Source organism: Rattus norvegicus, chromosome 20, assembly GCF_036323735.1.
Source record: "Rattus norvegicus strain BN/NHsdMcwi chromosome 20, GRCr8, whole genome shotgun sequence".
In the NCBI taxonomy this organism is placed as follows: Eukaryota; Metazoa; Chordata; class Mammalia; order Rodentia; family Muridae; genus Rattus; species Rattus norvegicus.
The window spans coordinates 8,801,402-8,822,984 of NC_086038.1; the positions used below are offsets into that span (position 1 = coordinate 8,801,402).

The window sequence follows — 21,583 nt, forward strand, 5'->3', positions numbered from 1 at the left end:
GTCTAAGGAAGATTAGAGTTGGAGAAGGCTGTCCCACCTCACTGGAATCAAGACACCCTCTCAGGCATGGCTGAGGCCCCTATCCCAGGTGATTCTAGAGCTTGTCCCATCGACAGTTCACACTATCCCAGCAGGACAAAGGGTCCTGGGGATGCTCATATCCTGCCTTTAGACAGCCTCAGACTGTACCGTTGACAGCTTCAGAGTGTACTGTTGCTGTCTTCTACCTGGTTCGATCCCTCTTTAAGGGCATTGCTCTCCTTCACTGCAGACGAATAATCCGTTCGGCTCAGAGAAGTTGATCATGGACCCCTTGTTTCACATTTGCACAGAAAGCTCTGCTTGTGTCCGTCACATGTGTCGGTGACTCTGTTTTTGAAGGACATCAGGCCAGCCCATTGATTCTCCTACGCGTTCGCTTACAGTCTCGTCCCCCAAGACAGTATATGCCGACGACGTGTATCAGCTTCATCTGGGAGCTTACCAGAACGCCAACTCTTTAGTTCTGGCCCACCTTGACCTGCAGGAATAGAGGCAGATCCCTGAGTGACTCGAAGCATGTCAGGTTGCCAGAAAGGGACAAGGGTTCAGGGTTTGAGGGCATTTGCTGCTCTATCACAGGACATGAGTTCGGTTCCCAGACCTACCTTTTTTTTTTTTTTTTTTTTTTTTTTTTTTTTTTTTGGTTCTTTTTTTTGGAGCTGGGGACCGAACCCAGGGCCTTGCGCTTCCTAGGCAAGCGCTCTACCACTGAGCTAAATCCCCAATCCCCCCAGACCTACCTTTGGAGGCTTAAAACCACTTTGGACTTCAGTTCTAAGGGATCTTATTCCTTGCCTAGCTTCTTTGGGCGCCTGTGTGCACAGGCAGGCAGGCATGTGGGTGTGCACACAAACACACACATCTATATACACACGTACACATAAACCCACAAACCCCTCCACTACGAATGCACACAAACACACCTATACACATATAAGTACACATGCACCCACAAACCCCTCCACCACGAATACACACAAACACACACACCCATACACATACATACACATGTACCCACAAACCCCTCCACCACGAATACACATACATGTACACACATGTGTATACACACACACATGCACGTACAAACCCCTCCATCATGAATGCACACACACACACACACACACACTAAATGTATTTTTTTTTTTTGGCTCTTTTTTTCGGAGCTGGGGACCGAACCCAGGGCCTTGCGCTTCCTAGGCAAGCGCTCTACCACTGAGCTAAATCCCCAACCCCACTAAATGTATTTTTAAAAGTAGGAGATAACCCACAGTCAGGTTTTCCCCAGATCAAACTAATCTCAGTTTGGCATTTCGTTTTGATCTCTGCGGACTCACTTGTGTTTTGACATTCAAGGAAGTTCACTTCAGCAATGCTGGTGTGGAAATCCGTCTTTGTATCTGCTGTGAGCTCACTAACACGAGTGCTCAGACACCCCTGGCTGATATAGAAGCCCCGTGGCAGAAATTTACTTGGAAAGATAGGCGCCAAGGAAAGCCTTACTCTATACAGAATGAATAAAGGCAAGAAACTACTCAGGGCTGGGAATTGAGCTCAGTGGTAGAACGTTTGTTTAGCCTAAGGATTCCCCAGGTTCACTCCCCAGCACCACAGACACAGAAGCCCGCAAGCAAAACAAAACAGGAGCACAGTACTGGGAAACCGTTTTCCTTGTGTCTTCTTCACGCCTGACCTCAGAGTCGGTTTGCATCCTACCTTAACTGTGTCCCATGGCCAACGTGCACGCACACCTCCTATTTGTCCAGTCCTTACAATCTGTGATTCTAGGCAGTCAGAATTTGATACCTGCATTGGCTGTCCTCGCCTTCCCCCACCTCATTCTTCGAATCTTTAGAGGTTGTCACAAGTTCCCGGCTGGCTCAGTGACTGTGGCTCTTGAGTCAGGGAACACGGTCTCTGGGGCTGGATCCAGGCTGTGTCATCCAAGAGCAGCCCGCTTGACACGGTGAATGCAAGCAGTGCTCGGTGAATGCAAGCAGTGGTCGATAGGAAGTCGGCATCCTTAGCTGGCGGGGAAAGCACGTTCACGCTGCAAAACAGGGGGACTGTAAATGACAGGGCGTAGGGAGACACAGATAAAGGGATATCCTGCAAGGTGGGCACCCAAACACTGTAGATATTTTCAGAAGTCCAAATTTCTAGTCCATCTTGAGTGACTTGGAAGTGACCCCGTGGGCATGAGGGCAACACGTCAGAATGAGTGTTTGCCTGCGTGTGCGTATCTGCACCATGCGCCTGCAATACCCACAGAGACAAGAAGAGGGAGTCAGAGCCCCCGGATCTTGATTCGCCTGCAATACCCACAGAGGCCAGAAGAGGGAGTCAGAGCCCCTGGAACTTGACTCAGGGGTCGGTTTCTCGCATGGGAGTACCGAGGTTTTCAAGGCTTTACCAGGGGAAAGTCAGGAGGTGCCTCAGAATGTGGTGGGTTCCTGAAAGTGTTCTCTTGCTTTCTGTCTCTTTTGATGGACCAGTTTCTGAAGTTCCATGGTGGGGAGAACCTGGCGTTTATTGCCTCACAGGAACATGCCGAAGGCCTGTCAGATTGGAAGGCAAACAGCAGTCAGAGAGACATGTACACAATACACCCACTCCTTCCTTGTTTATCACCTCCGTGGCTTCTAATTGCTATAGAGAGAATCTCCCAGACTCTTCCCAGGACCCTTTGAGGCCCCAACATACACCCTATTCTTTAAGTCCCAAGCCTCAGTAATACTGAACATCTCTCACTTGTCGAATATGGTATGTAGATCTGGGCCGATGCCTTTTCTTTCCCTGCCTGATTTCTATTTGTTTAGCCAGGTTTTTGTTCAGATATGTTTTTTTCTCCAAGTACTCCCCCACCCTGAATTCCTAGACCAGGTTAGGTCCCATCTCTACGTATTTCCATTGGCTTTGCATTTTTTTCTTTGTAAATTGTATTTTACTTTTTATGCACCTGAATGCATGCATGTGCACCACATGCATGCAGTGCCCATGGAGGCCAGAAGAGGGAGCCAGAGGCCTGGGGACTGGAGTTACTGTAGAGGTGAGCCACCTTGTGGGTGCTGGGAACCGAACCTGGGTCCTGTGCAAAAGCAACAAGTTCTAACTGCTGAGCCACTCTCCTGACTTTCTTTATAGTGCGGTTTGTATTTCATTGAAATGTCGTGACTTTACCCCAACCCCACATTTTGGGTAAGCTCCAGAAAGCAGGCACCATCATATCTGTGTTCACTTAGTGTAATTTCAGCAAAGAGGGCAAGAACTACTGTTAAGTGGAGACTAACCTGCTCGTGAATGCGCGACTCTATACCCCCCCCCAAATCCCACAGGCTTATGTTTCAGGCTATCGAGACTCAGGCTGTAACTTTCCCCGGCTCCCTGTCTTCCAGGTAAAAATGCACATCAAGTCAGTGACTGACTTTGAGTGGTTGAAGCAGAGCAGATTTTATTTCAAAGAGGATCTGGATCAGACCGTGGTGTCCATCACAGATGTTGACTTCAACTACCAAAATGAATTTCTGGGATGCACGGATCGCCTCGTGATCACCCCGTTAACAGATAGGTAGGGAACCCCGTGCATGGGGTCCCACTTGGTGATTAAGCGACGCGCTTAGACGGCCTTCAAAGCCCCACTTGAAACATTCATGAACGCCCGCTGCCGTCCTCTCTGGTCAGTGTGGTCATCAGAGGCAGCCAAACAACGAAATAATCCTTGTGGCTGCTTACAAGAGCATATGCATTAATGTTTTATGAGGTAGAAACGGATGAGAGAGTAAAAGCAAGATTGAATGTTTGCTGTGAGTAATTCAATAATGATTTTAGATTGTGAGAGGGGGAAAAATGCCCAGAAACCATAAAGGAAGTTAATAACGTTTCAAGAAAGGAAAAGTGCCTTTGAGAGCATTTAATTTAGTCTCCTGTATTTTAGGTTTTTGTTGAGTTTTATTCTTTTACTTTTTTTTTTTTTTTTTTTTTTGAGACTCTGATCTGACACATGTATAGACTAGACTGACCTGGAACTCTCAGCAATCCCCCTGCCTCCACCTCCAGGGTGCTGAGATAGAAGGCAGGAGCTATCACACTCTACACTGCTTTTTTGTTTTTGTTTTTTTGGAGACAAAGTCTCACTTTTTAGCCCTGGCTGGCATGACATTCGTTATGTATCCCAGACTGGGCTTTAAACTGGGATGATCCCCCTGCCTCTGCCTCCTGGGTATTGTGGGAGTGCAGCACCACAGGCTGCCGGGCCTCCCAGTTTCCCAGCCGTGGGAACTGAACCAAGTCTCTTGGCGGAGTCTACCTCAGCCAATGACAGATCCTGCCTCTAGGCAAGGTATGGATCTCTTCCGTCTTTCTATATGCCACCACAGTCCGTTCAATATGCTGCACACAGAAATCGCTTACTAAATGTCTGTAGCAGTGACTGAAACTGGGTGTTGGAGGATGTCCTGCCATGTTAATTGAGTCCGCTTCCAGATAAAACTACCACAGGACCCTTTTGTGTTCTCAGCTTTCTCTCGGTTTCCTCGCCCTTCCCCCTTGTTCGGTTTCCCTCCCCAACCCCTCCTCCAGCCCCTCCCCTGCCCCTCCCCCTGGTTTGTTTTCCCTCCCCCGCCCCTCCCTCCACTCCTCTTGTTTGGTTTCCCTCCCCGCCCCTCCCCCTTGTTTGGCTTCCCTCCCCCTGCCCCTCCCCTCCGCCCCTCTGGTTTGGTTGCCCACTTCTGAGCCCTCAGACCCATTCTTTCCTGGGTTGCAGATGCTACATCACGCTGGCTCAGGCGCTTGGAATGAACATGGGCGGTGCTCCAGCAGGACCCGCCGGGACGGGTAAAACGGAAACCACAAAAGACATGGGCAGGTGTTTGGGCAAGTATGTGGTTGTGTTCAACTGCTCCGACCAGATGGATTTCCGAGGCCTAGGGAGGATTTTCAAAGGCAAGTGTGGAAGAGTTTCGATTGGGTTCCTTTCCCGTCGCCTCTTAGTATTTTCTGATATAAATCGAAAACGACGCTAACATCATGGGGCTAGGCGGTTTATTGGATGTGGCTCTCTGGATTTAAATTCAGTGTGGTTCAATACCACGGACTGTGTTGCGTTGTGTGTATTGAGAATGCATTGGAATTTGATTGCAGAATCAATTTATAACAGCCTGAAACAGTACCGGGGGGAGAAGTCGTCTTCATAACAGATTAATACATGACTCTTCCCTTCGCTGGGCTAAAACCCACTGAAATGAAAGTGGTTTGTTTGTTTGTTTGTTTGTTTTTGTTTTTAATTGTATAAAGCACAGTAACACAGGAAAACAAGAAGCAGGTTGGCCATCAGAGACTTGGAATTCTTGAGAAAAATCTTAGGAGGTGGATAGGCAGGAGGTGATTTCAGATAACACTGAGGAGAGGCACACACAAGGGCCTGTGAGTGTCAGCGCTTCTTAGCACAGCTCTCTGAAGTAGCAGCCCTGCCAAAGGACATCCCCAGATAGGGCAGGCAAGAGAAGGAAGGTGAAGGAACCGGGAAGGGTGACTGTCCTGTCACTCCCATCCTTGCTGCAAAACACCAGAGGCAAAAGCAGCCCAAACAGGAACCTGCATCTGCGTTAAGAAATAACGTAGTAAAAACCCCATCAGCTCCACATTACCAAGGGACCTTAGAGTGGTACCCAGAACAAACAATAAACACACTGCAGGGCTGGAGAGACAGCTTAGACCACAGAGTTCTTGCCCAGTTTGCGGGACGCCCTGGGCTCAATCCTCAGGACCACATAATCAGTGTGTGGTGCTTAATGCTTCGCCTACTCAGCGGGTAGAGGGTGGGGTGTGGGGAGTTCAAAGCCAGTCTTGGCCTCAGAGCGGGCTCAGGGTAAAGTCTGGGAGAGGGATCCATGAAGCCTTTTTGCAAAAAAGAAAAAAAAATGACACATAAAGTTAAAGAAAGAAAGCCAGAGATAGAGAAGAGAGTTAAGGTATTGCTTAGCTGAGTTAAAGGGGGAAACAGGAAAACTCCGTACACTTCAAGAATTAAATAGCTTCAGAGAGATTCAAAACTCTAAGCTATTCAGCCAACTAAAGAGAAAGGCTGTTAGGAACCCAAGGAGAATGAAACCAGGATTTACAAGGGGAAAAAAAAACAAAACAAACTACCCAATCTTGAGATGCCAAAATAGAACGCAGGTTAGAGGGACAGATTTAAACCTTCCCGGAGCCTCAGGACGGGAATCCCCAAGAGGGAGAGGAGAAGATTGGGCAGATAATAGAGAAAGAAAGAAAGCTTTTCACACAGCTGCAGGTGATGAAAGGGTCTCCGTTCTTAGAGAATCGACAGGGAACAGTATTTGTACCCTCCGGGTCTGTCTCTGTGCTTGCTTTCATAAGAAATAAATAAAAACCCCTCTAGCCATTTTCTCTCTCATCCTGCACTCTGACATTCTTAGCTCACTGTAATAAAAGAAAACAGACAGATTGGACCATTGGATGGGGTATCCTTTAGTCTGCTGTTTTCCCCAGAGACTCAAGAGCTGTCCCTCTCCATCCCCATAGAAGGTAGTCCTTACATAGGGGGTGTGATGTCATCACAATGATGACCTCATCTTACAGAGGGGGTGTGACATCCTCATGGAAGGCGGTCCTTACAGAGGTAGTGTGATGTCATCACAATGAGGACCTAACAGAGGGCAGTCCTTACAGAAGGGGTGTGATCATCATAATGACATCGTCACGGAAGGCGATCCTTACAGAAGGGGTGTGGTCGTCATAATGACATCGTCACGGAAGGCGGTCCTTACAGAAGGGGTGTGATGTCACTCTCCCACAGTGATACATTTGCACTTTGCCTTTGACACGGTCCCACTTTCATTGTGATTGGTGATGATAAGCAAGTAATTAAACATCTCCCATAACAAGGATGAAATAAACAGCACGGCGTGAAACCTCACATAAATCACACTTAGGAGTAATTGTTGGGGAGCACTTTGGAGAAACGACCACGGTGGAGAAGGTACCTCACAGAGTGAAACTTTGCAAATTAACTATTTCTCCCGTCAGGCCTTGCCCAGTCCGGTTCCTGGGGTTGCTTTGATGAGTTCAACAGAATTGAATTGCCTGTTTTATCTGTGGCGGCCCAACAAATTTACATAGTTCTGACAGCGAGGAAAGAGAGGAAAAAACAGTTCATCTTCTCAGACGGCGATTGCGTGGACTTAAATCCAGAATTCGGAATCTTCCTAACCATGGTGAGAACACGGGTTTTAAGCGCAAGTTGGAGAGTTTAATTGTTGTAGATATAAATAGACAAGTCCCTGTATCACAGGATAAACGAGCCAGAAGTCATGGATTCTCTCTTTCTTGTGGGTATTTAAAAGATTTTTAGATTATGTGTGTGTGTGTGTGTGTGTGTGTGTGTGTGTGTGTGTGTGTGTGTGTGTACGCATGTGAGTGTAGGTGCCTGTTGAGGCCAGAAGGGGGCGTTGAATTCCTCGGAGCTGAGGTTTATAGGTTGCCTGCTGCTATAGCAAAGAAAACCATCATGCCTGGCTTGGAGTTTCTGTCTAGAAAGGACATATCTAGTTCTCCTGGGACAAACTACACCTACCCACAATGGGGACTGGAGGGTGAGCGCGATTATCAAAGAGCAAGGACGGAACACAGATGCCCACTATGTCATCCTAGAGCTGCGGTATCCTCTGAGTATCATCTCATAGCTGAGATACTGCAGGCTCAAATCGCACAGCCAGTAAGAGAAACTAGCTATTGTGCCGTGTGTGTGTGTGTGTGTGTGTGTGTGTGTACGTGTGTATGCGTTTCTGTGCATGTGTGTCTATGCATTTGTGTCTGTGTGTATGCATGTGTGTGTAATGCATGCAGGTGGGTGCCCGCGCGTGTGCACACACACACACACACACACACACACACTTGCATGTGCACCCATGTATGGGTATGTGGAGGCCAAAGGTCAATATCGAGTCTTTCTGTGTTGATAATCTTATGGTTTTTTTTTTTTTCCTTTCTTTTTTTCAGAGCTGGGGACCGAACCCAGTGCCTTGTGCTTGCTAGGCAAGCGCTCTACCACTGAGCTAAATCCCCAACCCTAATCTTATGTTTTGAAACTTAGTCTCTTACCCATTACAGATGGTTGTAAGCCACCATGTGGGTGCTGGGAACCAAACCCGGGTTTTCTGCAAGAGCAGCCAGTCAGTGCTCCGACTCACTCAACCGTCTCTCCAGGCCCTCCCTTTTAATAACATATTTTAGATTGTAGTTGCTTGGGTCTATTTATCAGCCCTGCTCCATGTTTTAAACCAGCAGACACACAGGTGCTTACACTTTTTTTTTTTTTTTTGCTGTGTAAAACTATGTGCAACTTTGATCATGAATTGAAAATGAGGTGTATTTTAAAAAGGTATGATGTGAAATTACATCAAATACATAATAAAAACATACTAAATCAGGGGTTGGGGATTTAGCTCAATGGTAGAGCGCTTGCCTAGCAAGCACAAGGCCCTGGGTTCGGTCCCCAGCTCCGAAAAAAAAGAAAGAAAGAAAAAAAAAAACGTACTAGATCAAATGGACCAGTATACATTTTTGAGACCCCAAGGGCATTTTTACAAACCTAATGTTTCTGTGTATGGCCTCGGAATATGAATTGGGGGGGCTGAAATCATTTATGTCTGGGAAATAAAAACGGAACAAATAATCGAATATATCTCAACTCCTAGAACCCCGGATACGCTGGGCGCCAGGAACTGCCCGAAAACTTAAAAATCCAGTTTAGAACAGTTGCGATGATGGTTCCTGATAGGCAGGTATGAACCAGGGCTTCTTTTTTTTTTTTTTTTTTCCCCTTTTTTTTGGTTCTTTTTTTCGAAGCTGGGGACTGAACCCAGGGCCTTGCGCTTCCTAGGCAAGCGCTCTACCACTGAGCTAAATCCCCAACCCCGAACCAGGGCTTCTAAGGATAACAGACCGTCCTTCATTCGTCCCCCCCACCCCCCGAACCTGCTTACAAATGTCTCACTGTACCAACCTGCAGATCATCATGCGAGTTAAGCTGGCAAGCTGTGGCTTCCTTGAAAATGTTATCTTGGCGCAAAAGTTTTACGTTCTCTATAAACTCTGCGAAGAGCAGCTCACGAAACAGGTAAGAGTGCATATTTATTCTCCTTGTATAGAATTTAGGTCTTCGTTTCAATTTCTCTTAAAAAAAAAAATCGTGCGTAAGCTCGTGTGGGCCTGTGTCTGTGAGTGCAGTACCCACAGGGTCAAGAGGAAGGCATCCGATTCATCCGAGTCAGACTTGCAGCTGATTGGTGGGCAGCTGCCGCGGATGTGTCCCCGGAACTGAACTCCGGTCCTGGGGCGGAACTTGGGTCCTCCCCAAGGGCACTGCACCCTCTCAACCCCTGAACTGCCTTTCCAGCTCCTGAGTCTAGGTTTTAACTTTGCTGTTTTACCTCGATAGATGCTAGTCAGCGAGATTAACCGAACGCCAGGAGCCACTCCTAAATAAACGCACGGTGAACTCGACTCACTGGGTACCTGTTTTAAAATGTTTTAATACAGGGATACTTGGAGGTTCTCAGGAACTGGGGGGTGGGGGGATGCCCAGGAAGTTTAATTGTTGTAGATATAAATAGACAAGTCCCTGTATCACAAGATAAATGATTCTCTTTCTTGTGGGTATTTAAAAAAAAGATTTTTAGATTAATTATGTGTGTCTACGTGTGTGTGTGTGTGTGTGTGTGTGTGTGTGTGTTGTATGTGTGTACCCTTCACCCGCTCCCTCCAGTATTGACATCTTTTAGCTAGAGAATAGCAATACAACTCAAGAGCTTTGTCAATTGTACGTGCTCTCCTAGTGTGTGTGCGCGTGTGTGTTTATATCACGCGTGAAGATTAATGTAGCCCCCACCACAGTCAACACCGCACTTACATACTACAAGGTTCCCTTCCGCCACGCCTTTGCACTCTCGTCTTTCCCTCTCCCAAATGGCTCTGCTGTCAAAGCCACCCGTCCTTCGCTCTGTCCGAGACATTAGTTCAAGGATGCCTCATAAATGGAATTGTCAACGGGTAACTTACAGGCTCTGCGTTTAAAATCTATTGCCTGCCCCTCAGACTGCACCCAGCCATCTTATTCTGAGGTTTGAATCCTGTAATGTCACCCGGCTGTTTTTTTGTTTTTTTCCTGACAGAACGATCCCTTTCCTCACTCAAAGGGAAGGAAGACGAATGGAGCTTTCAACACGTCCCAGCGTGGCCATTCCACAACACCAGCCTGGACGTTTTCAGTGACGTATCTTTGCTCCCTCTCCCCCTGTCCTAGGTCCACTATGACTTCGGACTGAGAAATATCCTGTCTGTATTGAGGACCCTTGGATCTCAGAAAAGAGCACGGCCAGAAGACAGTGAGCTAAGCACGGTCATGAGAGGACTACGAGACATGAACCTTTCCAAACTGGTAAATACCGACTCAGATCATGGGTGCATTTCGATGGCACACAACGAACGTGCCTCTCCTGTTGGTTGTGAATGGTAATCCAGGGCCTCCGGGGGAGGCCTTCTGCCCCAATTTCCAGGTCCAGTTTACCTTAAAATTGTTTTTGAATTTAAAATTCTTATTTATGGTATATCATTTTTTCCCCCTGCATACATGTTTGTCTGTGTACCATGTATGTGCATGAGTTGCCGGAGGAACTAGAGTTGTAGTTGGTTGTGAGTCACTGACCGCCATGGTCCTCTGCGAGAGCAACCAGGGCTCTTAACCACTGAGCCATCTCTCCAGCCCCCTTAAAAATTAAAACCCGCATCGTTGTATGAGTACACGCACGTGCACGCGTGGAGTGTCACATCCGTGAGTGTGGAGGTCAGATGACAAGTTTGAGGAGTTGGTTTTTCTTCCTGCAGGTGGCTCCCAGTTCTAGAACTCAGGTTGTCAACGCTTGGCAAGGAACTATGAGAAGTCTATACTGTGTGTGTGTGTGTGTGTGTGTGTGTGTGTGTGTGTGTGTGTGTGTATGTGTGTATGAGTGTGTCTGTCGCTCTGTGAGTCTGTCTCTCTGTGAGTATGTGTATGTATGTATGTGTGCATGTATGTGAGTGTGTGTATATGTGTAAATGTGTGTGTGACTGTGAGTGTGTGAGTATGTTTCAAGTGTGTATGTGTGTCTTTGTGAGTGTTTGTCTGAGTGCATGTATGGGTGTGTATGTATGAGTCTGTATGTGTGTGTGTGTAAATGTGAGTGTGTATGAGTGTGTCTCTGTGAGTGTGTGTATTTTTGTGTACACATATGTGAGTGTGTATATGTGTAAATGTGTGTGTGACTATGTGTGAGTATGTCAAGTATGTGTGTGTGTGTCTGTCTCTCTGTGAGTCTGTCTCTGTGAGTATGTGTATGTATGTATGTGTGCATGTATGTGAGTGTGTGTATATGTGTAAATGTGTGTGTGACTGTGAGTGTGTGAGTGTAAGTTTCAAGTGTGTATGTGTGTCTTCGTGAGTGTTTGAGTGCATGTATGGGTGTGTATGTATGAGTCTGTATGTGTGTGTGTGTAAATGTGTGAGTGTGTGTATGAGTGTGTCTCTGTGTGTGTATTTTTGTGTACACGTATGTGAGTGTGTATATGTGTAAATGTGTGTGTGACTATGTGTGAGTATAAATGTCAAGTATGTGTGTGTGTGTGTGTGTGTGTGTCTGTCTGTCTGTCTGTCTGTCTTTGGGGGTGGAGTACTCAGTGATTACAAGCACTTCTGCTCTTCCAATGGGTCTGAGTTCAGTTTCTAGCACCCATGCCAGGGGCCCAAAACTGCTAACTCCATCTCCGGGCGGACCCCATGCCCTCTCCTGGCGTCCGTGGGTTACTGCACTCAGGTGCACACATCCACACACAGACACAGATCTGTATAAATAAAAATAAGTCATAAAGTAAAAAGTACCGGAGGGAGCTCCAGAGGATAGAAGAAATTGAGAAGGGACTGGAAGTTGGGAATACAGCAATCTGTGTATTAAAGACATAGCAAACAAAGTGTTGGTGGTGATGGGGGTGGGGTCAGCTTACTCAAACCTATGCCTTAAAAATAAAGGTAGGGGGGTTGAGGATTTAGCTCAGTGGTAGAGTGCTTGCCTAACAAGTGCAAGGCCCTGGGTTCAGTCCTCAGCTCAAAAAAAAAAAAAAAAATGTAGGACTCTGTTCCAGTGGAGACTTCCAGCCACTGTTGGGTGAATCCTGCTTGGCTGACAGACGGTTGCTGACCGGGTATGTGTGTGTCCATGTCTGCCCTCCTAGGTTGATGAAGATGAGCCCTTGTTCCTCAGCTTGATCAACGACCTGTTTCCGGGTTTACAACTGGACAGCAATACTTATGCGGAACTGCAGGCCGCGGTGGACAACCAGGTTAACCTAGAAGGTCTGATTAACCACCCACCCTGGAATCTCAAATTAGTGCAGGTAAGGGCACCAGAAGCCCCCGGCATGTGCCTGCCAGAGGTCACGATGTCAGCTCTCACCCCACCACACTTACTGGATGTGAATGTTGACACCGAGTTAAAATGCCGTATCCCTGTCCCCCACGGGACGAATCCTCAGGGGCTTGTGTTTCTCTTAGAAAAGAACGATTTTGCCCTGTCATGCGGCAATCAGGCGGTCACTTAGTCTAGCTGTCCCTTAAGCCTCCTGAGAAGGTTGATTTAGGTAAGCAGAGTCTATGACAGTTGGGGAGTTACAGCCTAGCTGGTTCCTTGCTGTCTCTCTGGCAGTATTACCTGCAGCTGACACCTCAGGGGTGACACCCTCAAGCCTGAGGAACCTGAGTCTTCTCCTTTGCTTGTGTGTGTGTGTACGCATGTGCACACATATATGTGTGTGTATGTGTGTGTGTGTGTGTGAATGTGTGAGTGTAAGATGTGTTATGGCTTGAGAATATTAGATCTATAGCCCAGGCTGGCCTAGGATTTGCTATGTAGTCGAGGATGGCCCTGACCTGTTGATCCTTCTGCTTGTCTCGAGTGCTGGGATTATAGACGCACACCACCTTATACTGAGTATCCGAAGCCAACAGCTTCATGACTCTGGGCCCTCAGCCCTCCCTGACTGAGCTATGTCTACAGCCCACTGTCTGCTGTGCTCTCAGTATGTCTCCTTAAATCCCCTCTCCCATTCCCGCGTGCCCAGCTCCCGTCTGCTGCTGCTGTGTGTAGCAAGTGGAGGACGGAGGCCACTTTGTGTGTGGGCACAGGGGGCAGGCCTTGCCCGAGCACTTATCCCTCCCAAGCACCATCCCCTCAAGGAAGGATGGCTGGGGGAGGGGATGGGAAGGCCAAGCTCCCCCGACTCAGATGGGGGTGGGGGCCTGTGGGGATCACACTTGTCTGCCTGCTGGGGCTGCCCTCCGTTGCACCTTACTCGGCTCTTCTAATCCCTGGCAATGTTCTCTCCACGCCTTTCTTTGTATCCCCCAAGGGCTCTCTCCAAATAAATCACTTCCACACAAAATCTTTTTGTAAGCTGCGCCTCCGGAGACCCAGAAGGCCCAGGGTCACCCTGGAACTTTACAGAGATGCTATGCGCTACCGCTTTCCACCACCGGGGGGCGACATCACCACCCACCACACCACCCCCCCACCCCCCCCCCCACACATATACCCATCTCACGAGGCAGAAAGCTGATCCTGAATTACTTGCCAGCTGTAATTCAAGTCCCACGCCGTCATTACGTTACCGTTTATGTTGTTTTTTTTTTAAATGTGATGCTAGTTTTTGCCTCCCGAATCCAGTAAAACAAAGAACACTTGGATGCTATTTAAAGCCTTTAAAATCTCAGCCAACTTACACAAACAACAGCCAGAGACTAATAACCTGCGTTTTCCAATGTGTCATTCGGTGGTGCAGTTATATGAGACCTCTCTGGTACGGCACGGCCTGATGACCCTCGGGCCCAGTGGTTCCGGGAAGACGACGGTCATAACAATTCTGATGAAGTCATTAACGGAGTGCGGGAGGCCCCACAGAGAGATGCGAATGAACCCAAAGGCGATTACCGCGCCTCAGATGTTCGGCCGGCTGGACACAGCCACCAACGACTGGACAGATGGGATCTTCTCCACCCTGTGGAGGAAGACATTAAAAGCTAAAAAGGGTAGGCAGGGACGCCCCTCCCAGTCTGCCCTTTCTCTGCAAGCTTATTAACAACGGGAGAGCATTTGCTTGCTCCTTTTTTCTGATGGAGAAACCGATCCATCTTCCCATGCATCCTTGTTTTCAGGTGAAAACATCTTCCTCATCTTAGATGGCCCCGTGGATGCCATTTGGATCGAAAACCTAAACTCTGTGCTAGACGACAACAAGACACTCACCCTGGCCAATGGGGACCGCATTCCCATGGCCCCGACCTGTAAGCTGCTGTTTGAGGTGCACAACATTGAGAACGCGTCCCCCGCCACGGTGTCGAGGATGGGTATGGTGTACATCAGCAGTTCGGCTCTCAGCTGGAGGCCGATATTACAGGTGGGAACCGGAAGTGGGCAAGGGTCTACAGGTCTCCTCTCTTCTCATCCTGCCTACGTGTGGACACACGTGGGTGCCCATGGTCCCCGTGTACGGGTACATGCGGCTGCCAGAAGAGAGCCCTGGGTGTTTTGTCCCCTCCTCTCCCCGCCATCCCCATCGCTGGGGTCATTAGCATACGCCAGCACACCCGTTTTATTTATTTATTTTTTTAACGCGAGTTCCAGGATTTGAGCTCACGTCTTGGAGCTTGCAAGGCAAGCGAGCGCTTGGCAACAGAGTTGCCCTCCCTCCCAGCCCGACCGGTTTCTTAGTACTCAGATGCTGCCCTTTGACCTCAGGCATGGCTGAAGAGGCGTACCCAGCAGGAAGCCACTGCCTTCTTGAGTCTGTACGACAAGGTGTTTGAAGACGCGTACACATACATGAAACTCAACCTCATCCCCAAGATGCAGCTCCTGGAGTGTAATTACATCACGCAGGTGAGACTCTCGGAGTCTCTCGGAGACTCCGCCGCCTGACGGGCACCTAGGATAGGAAGTTCCTACAGCCTCAGAGGAGGATTTGGGCTCTGAGACGTAAATCCCTAGAGGAGGAGGGATGAATTCACAACCTGGTAGTCTTAACTCTGGAGCCAGAAGCAACAGAGGAGGAGGCCTTTTACTTTTCAGACTGGAAAAGCAGACTCGGCAGCAGGAGGCGGGGTCCCAGCTCAGCGTCATTTCCGTTTCCGTTTCCGTTTCTGTTGTTCACACAGCCGGTCTGAAACCTTCTCTCCTCTAACGCTGGCGACTATAGGGACAGTCATCAGGCGGCGTCTTGAGATATTCCCGTTTTCTTTCCTCTTCCCCTCTCTTGCTCTCGGTTTTCTCCCTTCAAAAAATGTCAACCTGACCGTTTTTTTTTTTTTTTAAAACCGAGACAAAATAAATAAATAAATAAAATAAAAATGGATCTTATCTGAAATCTCTTGCAGTCTCTCAATCTCCTGGAAGGTTTAATCCCTTCCAAAGAAGAAGGTGGTGTCTCCTCCGTGGACCATCTCCACAAGCTGTTCGTGTTTGGCCTGATGTGGAGTTTGGGAGCCCTCCTGGAACTGGAGAGCAGAGAAAAACTGGAAGTCTTCCTGCGAGGTCATGAGAGCAAGTTAAACCTGCCGGAAATAGCCAAGGACTCCCACCACACCATGTATGAGTTTTACGTTACCGACTACGGTAAGCACAGAGAAGTACGGCTCAAACAAAACCACCGGGAAATATAAACTTCCAAGCCACCCGGGGATATAACGACAAAGACATCTTTTTTTTTTTTTTTTGGTTCTTTTTTTCGGAGCTGGGGATCGAACCCAGGGCCTTGCGCTTCCTAGGCAAGCGCTCTACCACTGAGCTAAATCCCCAACCCCAAGATATCTTAAAAATAAGTCAGAGACGGGATTTTTACATAATAGCTGTGCCGGGAGCGACCACTCTGACTGTTTCACTTGGGAGTGGTCTAAGTAAGACCGGCTGGGAGAAACATCCCCTGGCACATCGCCTGCTTCCTAATGCTTAGGGGGTACCATGGAAACACACACAGCTGAGGGGGTCCGGAGATCTCTCTGTTGCCAACGTCAGTGTGAATAGCGTGAACCCAGTGGGCGGGGCCCTGTGCACTGCATTCCTCCAAGCCCCCTACTCAGCTTTCCTTTAAACAGATGCCCTTCAACTCAAGACTTTTGTCCAGAATCAGGATCGAATGGCTCCCAAGCCATTAGCAGATGCTCCTTCCCTGGGTCTTATGTTTTCCTCTGCTGCTACCCCAAACCCCCCAGGGCAGCAAAGGTATTTCTATGTGGCTACATTAAAGAGAGAAATAGGATGGGAGGGAAGCCAGGAGTGAAAAAGAATCATGTAAGCAGAAGATTTAGCACGAGGGCCGCAGCTGACTCCTAGTTGAGGAGTAACTGGTTGTGCGTCTCTGAGAACCTCCAGAGGGCTGAGGGAGCAGGAACGGGAACAGGGGAGAGGGGACTATCATTCAGAGGGCTTGTTCACAGGGTCGTTATGAAAAAGATTCCCTCGCTCTCTTCCCAGAGCTGCTGCCGGGCAGCTGTACCCCCCAGACGCCGCACAGGGCCGGGTGAACTTCTGAGTTTCCTTGGCACCTTTGAGGGCGGGAGAGCCCTGCCGATGGGACGGGGTATTGGGAGGGATTGTGTCACTGTGCAAGGGTACAGGTCCGAGGATGACTTGTAGCAGTTGGCTCCCTCCTCCCACTGTGTGGTGCCAGGGTCCCAGCTTAAGTTGTCAGACTTGGTTGGAAGCCCCTCCAGCTGCTGAGCCATCCCGTGGGCCCTCTCCAGTCTTACCACTCTAAATGGTACATTAGACCGTCGATACGAAACGATGAAATTTATACGCCCAAGCGTCTGTGCCCACAAAGTAGACCAAAGTGCTTTATATACCTTGTGCCTCCTTAAGTGCTCTCAGGCTGTTAGCTCATCTGTGTGTGTGTGTGTGTGTGTGTGTGTGTGTGTGTGTGTTTGAACCTATGTGTGTCTGTGCCTCTGAATTTATGTGTTTTTGTGTGTATATGGTATGTATATAGTGTATATATATATGTATAGACATATATGTATGTATATATGTATATACATGTATAGATGTGTACGTGTGTGTGTGCGTGCGTGCGTGCGTGTGTATGTGTCAGTTCTTGTTTTCACTGGACACCAGCACTTTTGGAGAGACTCCATTCTTAGATTTGGAAGTCCCTGCTTCCAGGCCCGATGGAGTCTGCCTTGATCCTCTAGCATCAGTAAATGGAACGCAGTGTATGGAACCGTGTCCTTTAGACCCTGGGCAGGCAGGAGGGAACCCGGTCACGAGGGAACCCGGTCACGAGGGAACCGGGTCACGAGGGAAGGAGGCTTCCAATGGGCACTTAGGGAAACCCCGCTTGAACTGCCGGTCTCATCAGAGTGGGAAGGGGTCGATTTGGAGGAGGCCCCTGGGTCAGAGCTTCAACAGGAAGCTACGCAGGGAGGAGGAGCCACAGGAGAACGTGAACCGGAAGACAAACCCACCAACAGCGAAACAGCAATGGTCGACGCATTGAACTAACGCTACGAGGTAGATGGGCGATTCCAGCGAGGTACAGGGTCCTTGCCTTTGTACTTAGCTGACGGTTGTGGAACAGGCCATTCTAAATAAGCAGAGTTTGTCTTTTTTCAAGATCAGAGAACCATTTACAGTAACACCGTAGACTGCGAAACCTTCAGAACAGAGAGACTTTGTAGCAATCCGTGTCTCCATCTCGAAAGAATGCAGGCTTCAGTTAATCCCAAAGTACACAGAAGAAAGGGGGACGGTTAAAACAGAAGTCAATGAAATAGAGGCTAGAATGGGAAAAGGGTGAAGCCGAATGGTAGTTCTTTGTAAAGATCAATGAACATGATAAGCCCGTTATTGGTATCAGGGTTAAAAACATAAGGAGATATAAATTACCATCGGGGAGCTGGAAGATGAGTTCAGTCAGCAATAATGGACAGTTTACGAACTGAGGCAGGCCTCAGTTTACCACGCAAGTGAGGGGGCCTCAGTTTCGCCCCCAGGACTGATCCGGGATGATGTGAGAGCCGGCAAGAAGGAAAGGGGCGGGGGGCATTAGATAAATAAATTTATCAGTGCCTCGGGAAAGCATTCTCATTTTTTTGCATGATCTGAGCGACTGTCCCTGTCTTATAACGTAACCATCGAGGGACACGCTTTGACTAAGACGGAATTCAAACCTGCCACGTAGGTGACTGGGAACATTGGAACAAGAGACTTCAGCCATACTTCTATCCGACGGACAGCATTCCGGAGTACTCATCCATCTTGGTTCCAAATGTGGACAACATCAGGACCAATTTCTTGATAGACACCATCGCGAAACAACATAAAGTGAGTGTCCCCCCCACCCTCCCCACCCCCGACCTCGTGAGGAACGTGTTTGCATTCACACACCACAGACAGAGAACCCAAATCCTAACACAAGGGCCCGGAGGGCATGTTGCCGGGGAGAGAGACTCTGTCAGCCGCTCCAGGTTCCAAGACCTGCTCTTCCTCTCGGTCTCCCCTGGGCTGGATGAAGGATGTGGGTATGGCCTTCCAGACTCTCTTCCATACCCCAGTGGGTCTGCAAATAGGCATCCATATTCTCTCCCAGCATCTAAGCATGGCTGTGTGCGTTTATTCCTTTAAATGTTTAATTTCCCTGGGTGTAATCTAAACGTGGGCGTGATTGCAGAAAACAAACAAAACGGTGGAGTCTCAACTCCTGGGATGGCGAGTGACAGCAGGCAGGGCCATAAGGTGTTTGGTACCCAGCACTGGGTGGCACCCTTCAGCCCAGTCCGTCCACGTTTGCAGGCGGTTTTGCTCACGGGAGAGCAGGGGACGGCGAAAACGGTAATGGTGAAGGCTTATCTGAAGAAATATGACCCCGAAGTGCAGCTCTCCAAGAGTCTGAATTTTTCCTCCGCTACGGAGCCTATGATGTTCCAGGTAGGACATTTGTTGTGGGGATGAGCAGGCTAAGATTTTAAAGTGGTGGTCCCCATAGAAGGCGTGCACTCCGTGTACCCCCCAAACGTGTTTGGGTTTGCGGTTAGCATCCGTGAAATTTGCTCTCTTTTTTTTTTTTAGAAGATTTTTTATGTGTGTGTGTGTGTGTGTGTGTGTGTATGTGCACACACATGCACACATGTGAATTGATGTGTACCATATGTATGCAGGAGCCTGAGGAGGCCCCGAAAGCAGGTGCCAGATCTCCTAGAATTTGGAAACTGCCATGTGGTTGCTATGAACCATATCTGGTCCTCGGCCAGAGCAGTAAGCTCTTCTGATTACCGAGGCCCAAGTCTGCTCTCTCGTTACTGAATCAGAAGCCCAATCCAAGTCGTGTGCTGCTTCGGCTTTGTGTCGAAGCTGGAGGCTTGGGGGCAGGCACATCAGTTCTAGTACACCGGTGGTCAACCTCCCTGTCTCTGGCTTTTACAAACGCAAGGGATGCATACTTAATAGTTAAGCTTGAACTTCATGGCTACGTTAGCAAATTACGTCCCAGTTTGGAAACTCGATGAGTTACAAGGATGGAAATCCAGTGCCCGAGACAAACCATTTCCCTTTTCCTAGAGAACGATCGAAAGCTACGTGGATAAAAGGATGGGGAGCACCTACGGGCCCCCAGGAGGGAGGAAGATGACCGTGTTTATTGACGATATCAATATGCCTGTCATCAATGAGTGGGGAGATCAGGTATGTCTGAGGGACTCCATGTAGCTGGCACGCGACTGCCCTGGAGTTAGAGTTCCAGGAGATTGTGTGTCATCCGAGGTGGGGTACCGGGTGTTGAGATGGGGTCTTCTGAAAGAGGCGTGGTCAACTGCTCAAAGTTAAGTCTACGGCCCCTCTGACGTCTCCTTTCGGAAACCTATCTGTGGTTTGGCATGATTCCTCACGTGTACTTGGAATCTTGACTTCAGGCCGTTTCTGGTTTCCCTGCCTTGATTTTATCTTAGTTGGCCCCTCTCTGGTGACTACCCAACAGATAAACCATGGTCAACAAGCCACCAAAAGGCCACATCTCATCCCCTCACCCGCTCATCCAATGGTAGACCACGGTCCCAGCTGCCGTCCCCTGTCAACCCAAGTCATTCCCCGTTAGAAGACCTTACCACTGTGGCCGGCATCCAGCATGTCCCTGATTCAGTCCCAGAGACACCACACAGCCCCAAGCCCCATCTCATTTGAGTCTACTAGGCCTGGCTCTTTCTCCCCACTCTTTCTCTCTATGAGCCCCTCCTGATCCCCACTCTGGGACCCACCAGAAGCTCAGTCGTCAGAGCCAACCTTGAGGTGGTCCCTTATGCTCCTGCCCTACTTCAGGACTGAAGGACTCAGCAGTTCTCAGAGACAGAGACATGCTTAGCTCCAGCCTGCCTTTATTGTCTGTGAGCCGAGCGGCTCCTGGGTTCTCAAATCTCTTGTTCATCTGGGGGTGTCTAGTCAGACTTAAGATATCCCAGCCTTGTTGGGCTGCAAGTCCTCTAACTCAGGAAGCAGCCTCCCTGTATCCTGACAGGAATCGGGCTGTTCTCCGTATTGAGCCGTCCCCTCCTGGGAGCCTTGCATTTCATCTCCTTGCTTTATTTTCTCGAAAACATTTACAGTCTGCTATTTTATTCACGCATAAGCATAACACTTGCGCGTTTTGTCTCCCACAAGAATGCATGCTTCATGAAGATGGATTCTCTTGAGTGTGTGTGTGTGTGTGTGTGTGTGTGTGTGTAGAGAGAGAGAGAGAGAGAGAGAGAGAGAGAGAGAGAGCGCCTAGCACACAGTGGTTGAATACTGGTTGGATGAAAGACTGTTCCATTGGGAGTGCTTATGCACCGACCCCTTGGTAATACCCAGAAGGAATTTGAATACACAGAGTAGAATCTCAGAAGGGAAGCTAGAGAGCCACAGCTCTGAGTCTTCAGGGTGTGGCGTTTGCTTATGCACCAACCCCTTGGTAATACCCAGAAGGAATTTGAATACACAGAGTAGAATCTCAGAAGGGAAGCTAGAGAGCCACAGCTCTGAGTCTTCAGGGTGTGGCGTTTCAGTGGTGTCGCAGGAATCCTGGGAAGGAGAGGGAGGCCTGGAAGACAGGTAAATACAAGAGCCGGTGGGAGAAGCGTGGGTAAGCAGTGATCTGTAAGCCATCAGGGGAAGCTGGAAAGAATCGTGCCTCAGATACAAAGGCAACACGGGCTTTTGTCTAAGATGGAGGGCACATCAACAGTGTTAGAGGCTACAGAGAGAGGTCTGTAACCTCCAGACCAAGCCGCTGAGCAGTTCACAGTGTTAAAGGCCCTGGGGCTGACAGTGACACCGCTCTGCCTGCTGATCCAGTGCGTGAGTGAGTGTGGAGGCGGCTGTAGTCAGACTTTGCAACTCTTTTTTTGTCATTTTTGTTTTAAGACAGGGTTTCTCTGTGTAGCCCAGGCTGTCCTGGAACTCTACATAGACGAGGCTGG

General features: G+C 48.7%; 1 protein-coding gene and 1 long non-coding RNA gene across 7 annotated transcripts in view; one reads left to right on the forward strand and one right to left on the reverse strand.

Moving 5' to 3' along the window:
- The window catches only part of Dnah8 (dynein, axonemal, heavy chain 8), a 254,479-nt gene that overhangs the window by 107,031 nt on the left and 125,865 nt on the right, over window positions 1-21,583 (forward strand). For 5 of the 6 annotated variants that reach the window (XM_039099327.2, XM_039099329.2, XM_039099330.2 and 2 more), the window contains 14 exons: window positions 3,435-3,607; window positions 4,802-4,980; window positions 7,087-7,274; window positions 8,757-8,843; window positions 9,071-9,178; window positions 10,364-10,498; window positions 12,325-12,486; window positions 13,927-14,173; window positions 14,300-14,541; window positions 14,883-15,023; window positions 15,518-15,755; window positions 18,319-18,461; window positions 18,930-19,064; window positions 19,695-19,817. In XM_039099327.2, the coding sequence (XP_038955255.1) occupies window positions 3,435-3,607; window positions 4,802-4,980; window positions 7,087-7,274; window positions 8,757-8,843; window positions 9,071-9,178; window positions 10,364-10,498; window positions 12,325-12,486; window positions 13,927-14,173; window positions 14,300-14,541; window positions 14,883-15,023; window positions 15,518-15,755; window positions 18,319-18,461; window positions 18,930-19,064; window positions 19,695-19,817 (2,301 nt within the window). The remainder of the gene's footprint in view (window positions 1-3,434; window positions 3,608-4,801; window positions 4,981-7,086; window positions 7,275-8,756; window positions 8,844-9,070; window positions 9,179-10,363; window positions 10,499-12,324; window positions 12,487-13,926; window positions 14,174-14,299; window positions 14,542-14,882; window positions 15,024-15,517; window positions 15,756-18,318; window positions 18,462-18,929; window positions 19,065-19,694; window positions 19,818-21,583) is intronic. The other variant, XM_039099333.2, reaches the window with a different exon arrangement.
- On the reverse strand, window positions 13,832-15,617 carry LOC120098982 (uncharacterized). The gene is made up of 3 exons (XR_005497812.2): window positions 15,155-15,617; window positions 14,903-15,069; window positions 13,832-14,142 (listed from the first exon to the last, which is right to left on the reverse strand). It is a non-coding gene; the product is annotated as an uncharacterized LOC120098982 (long non-coding RNA).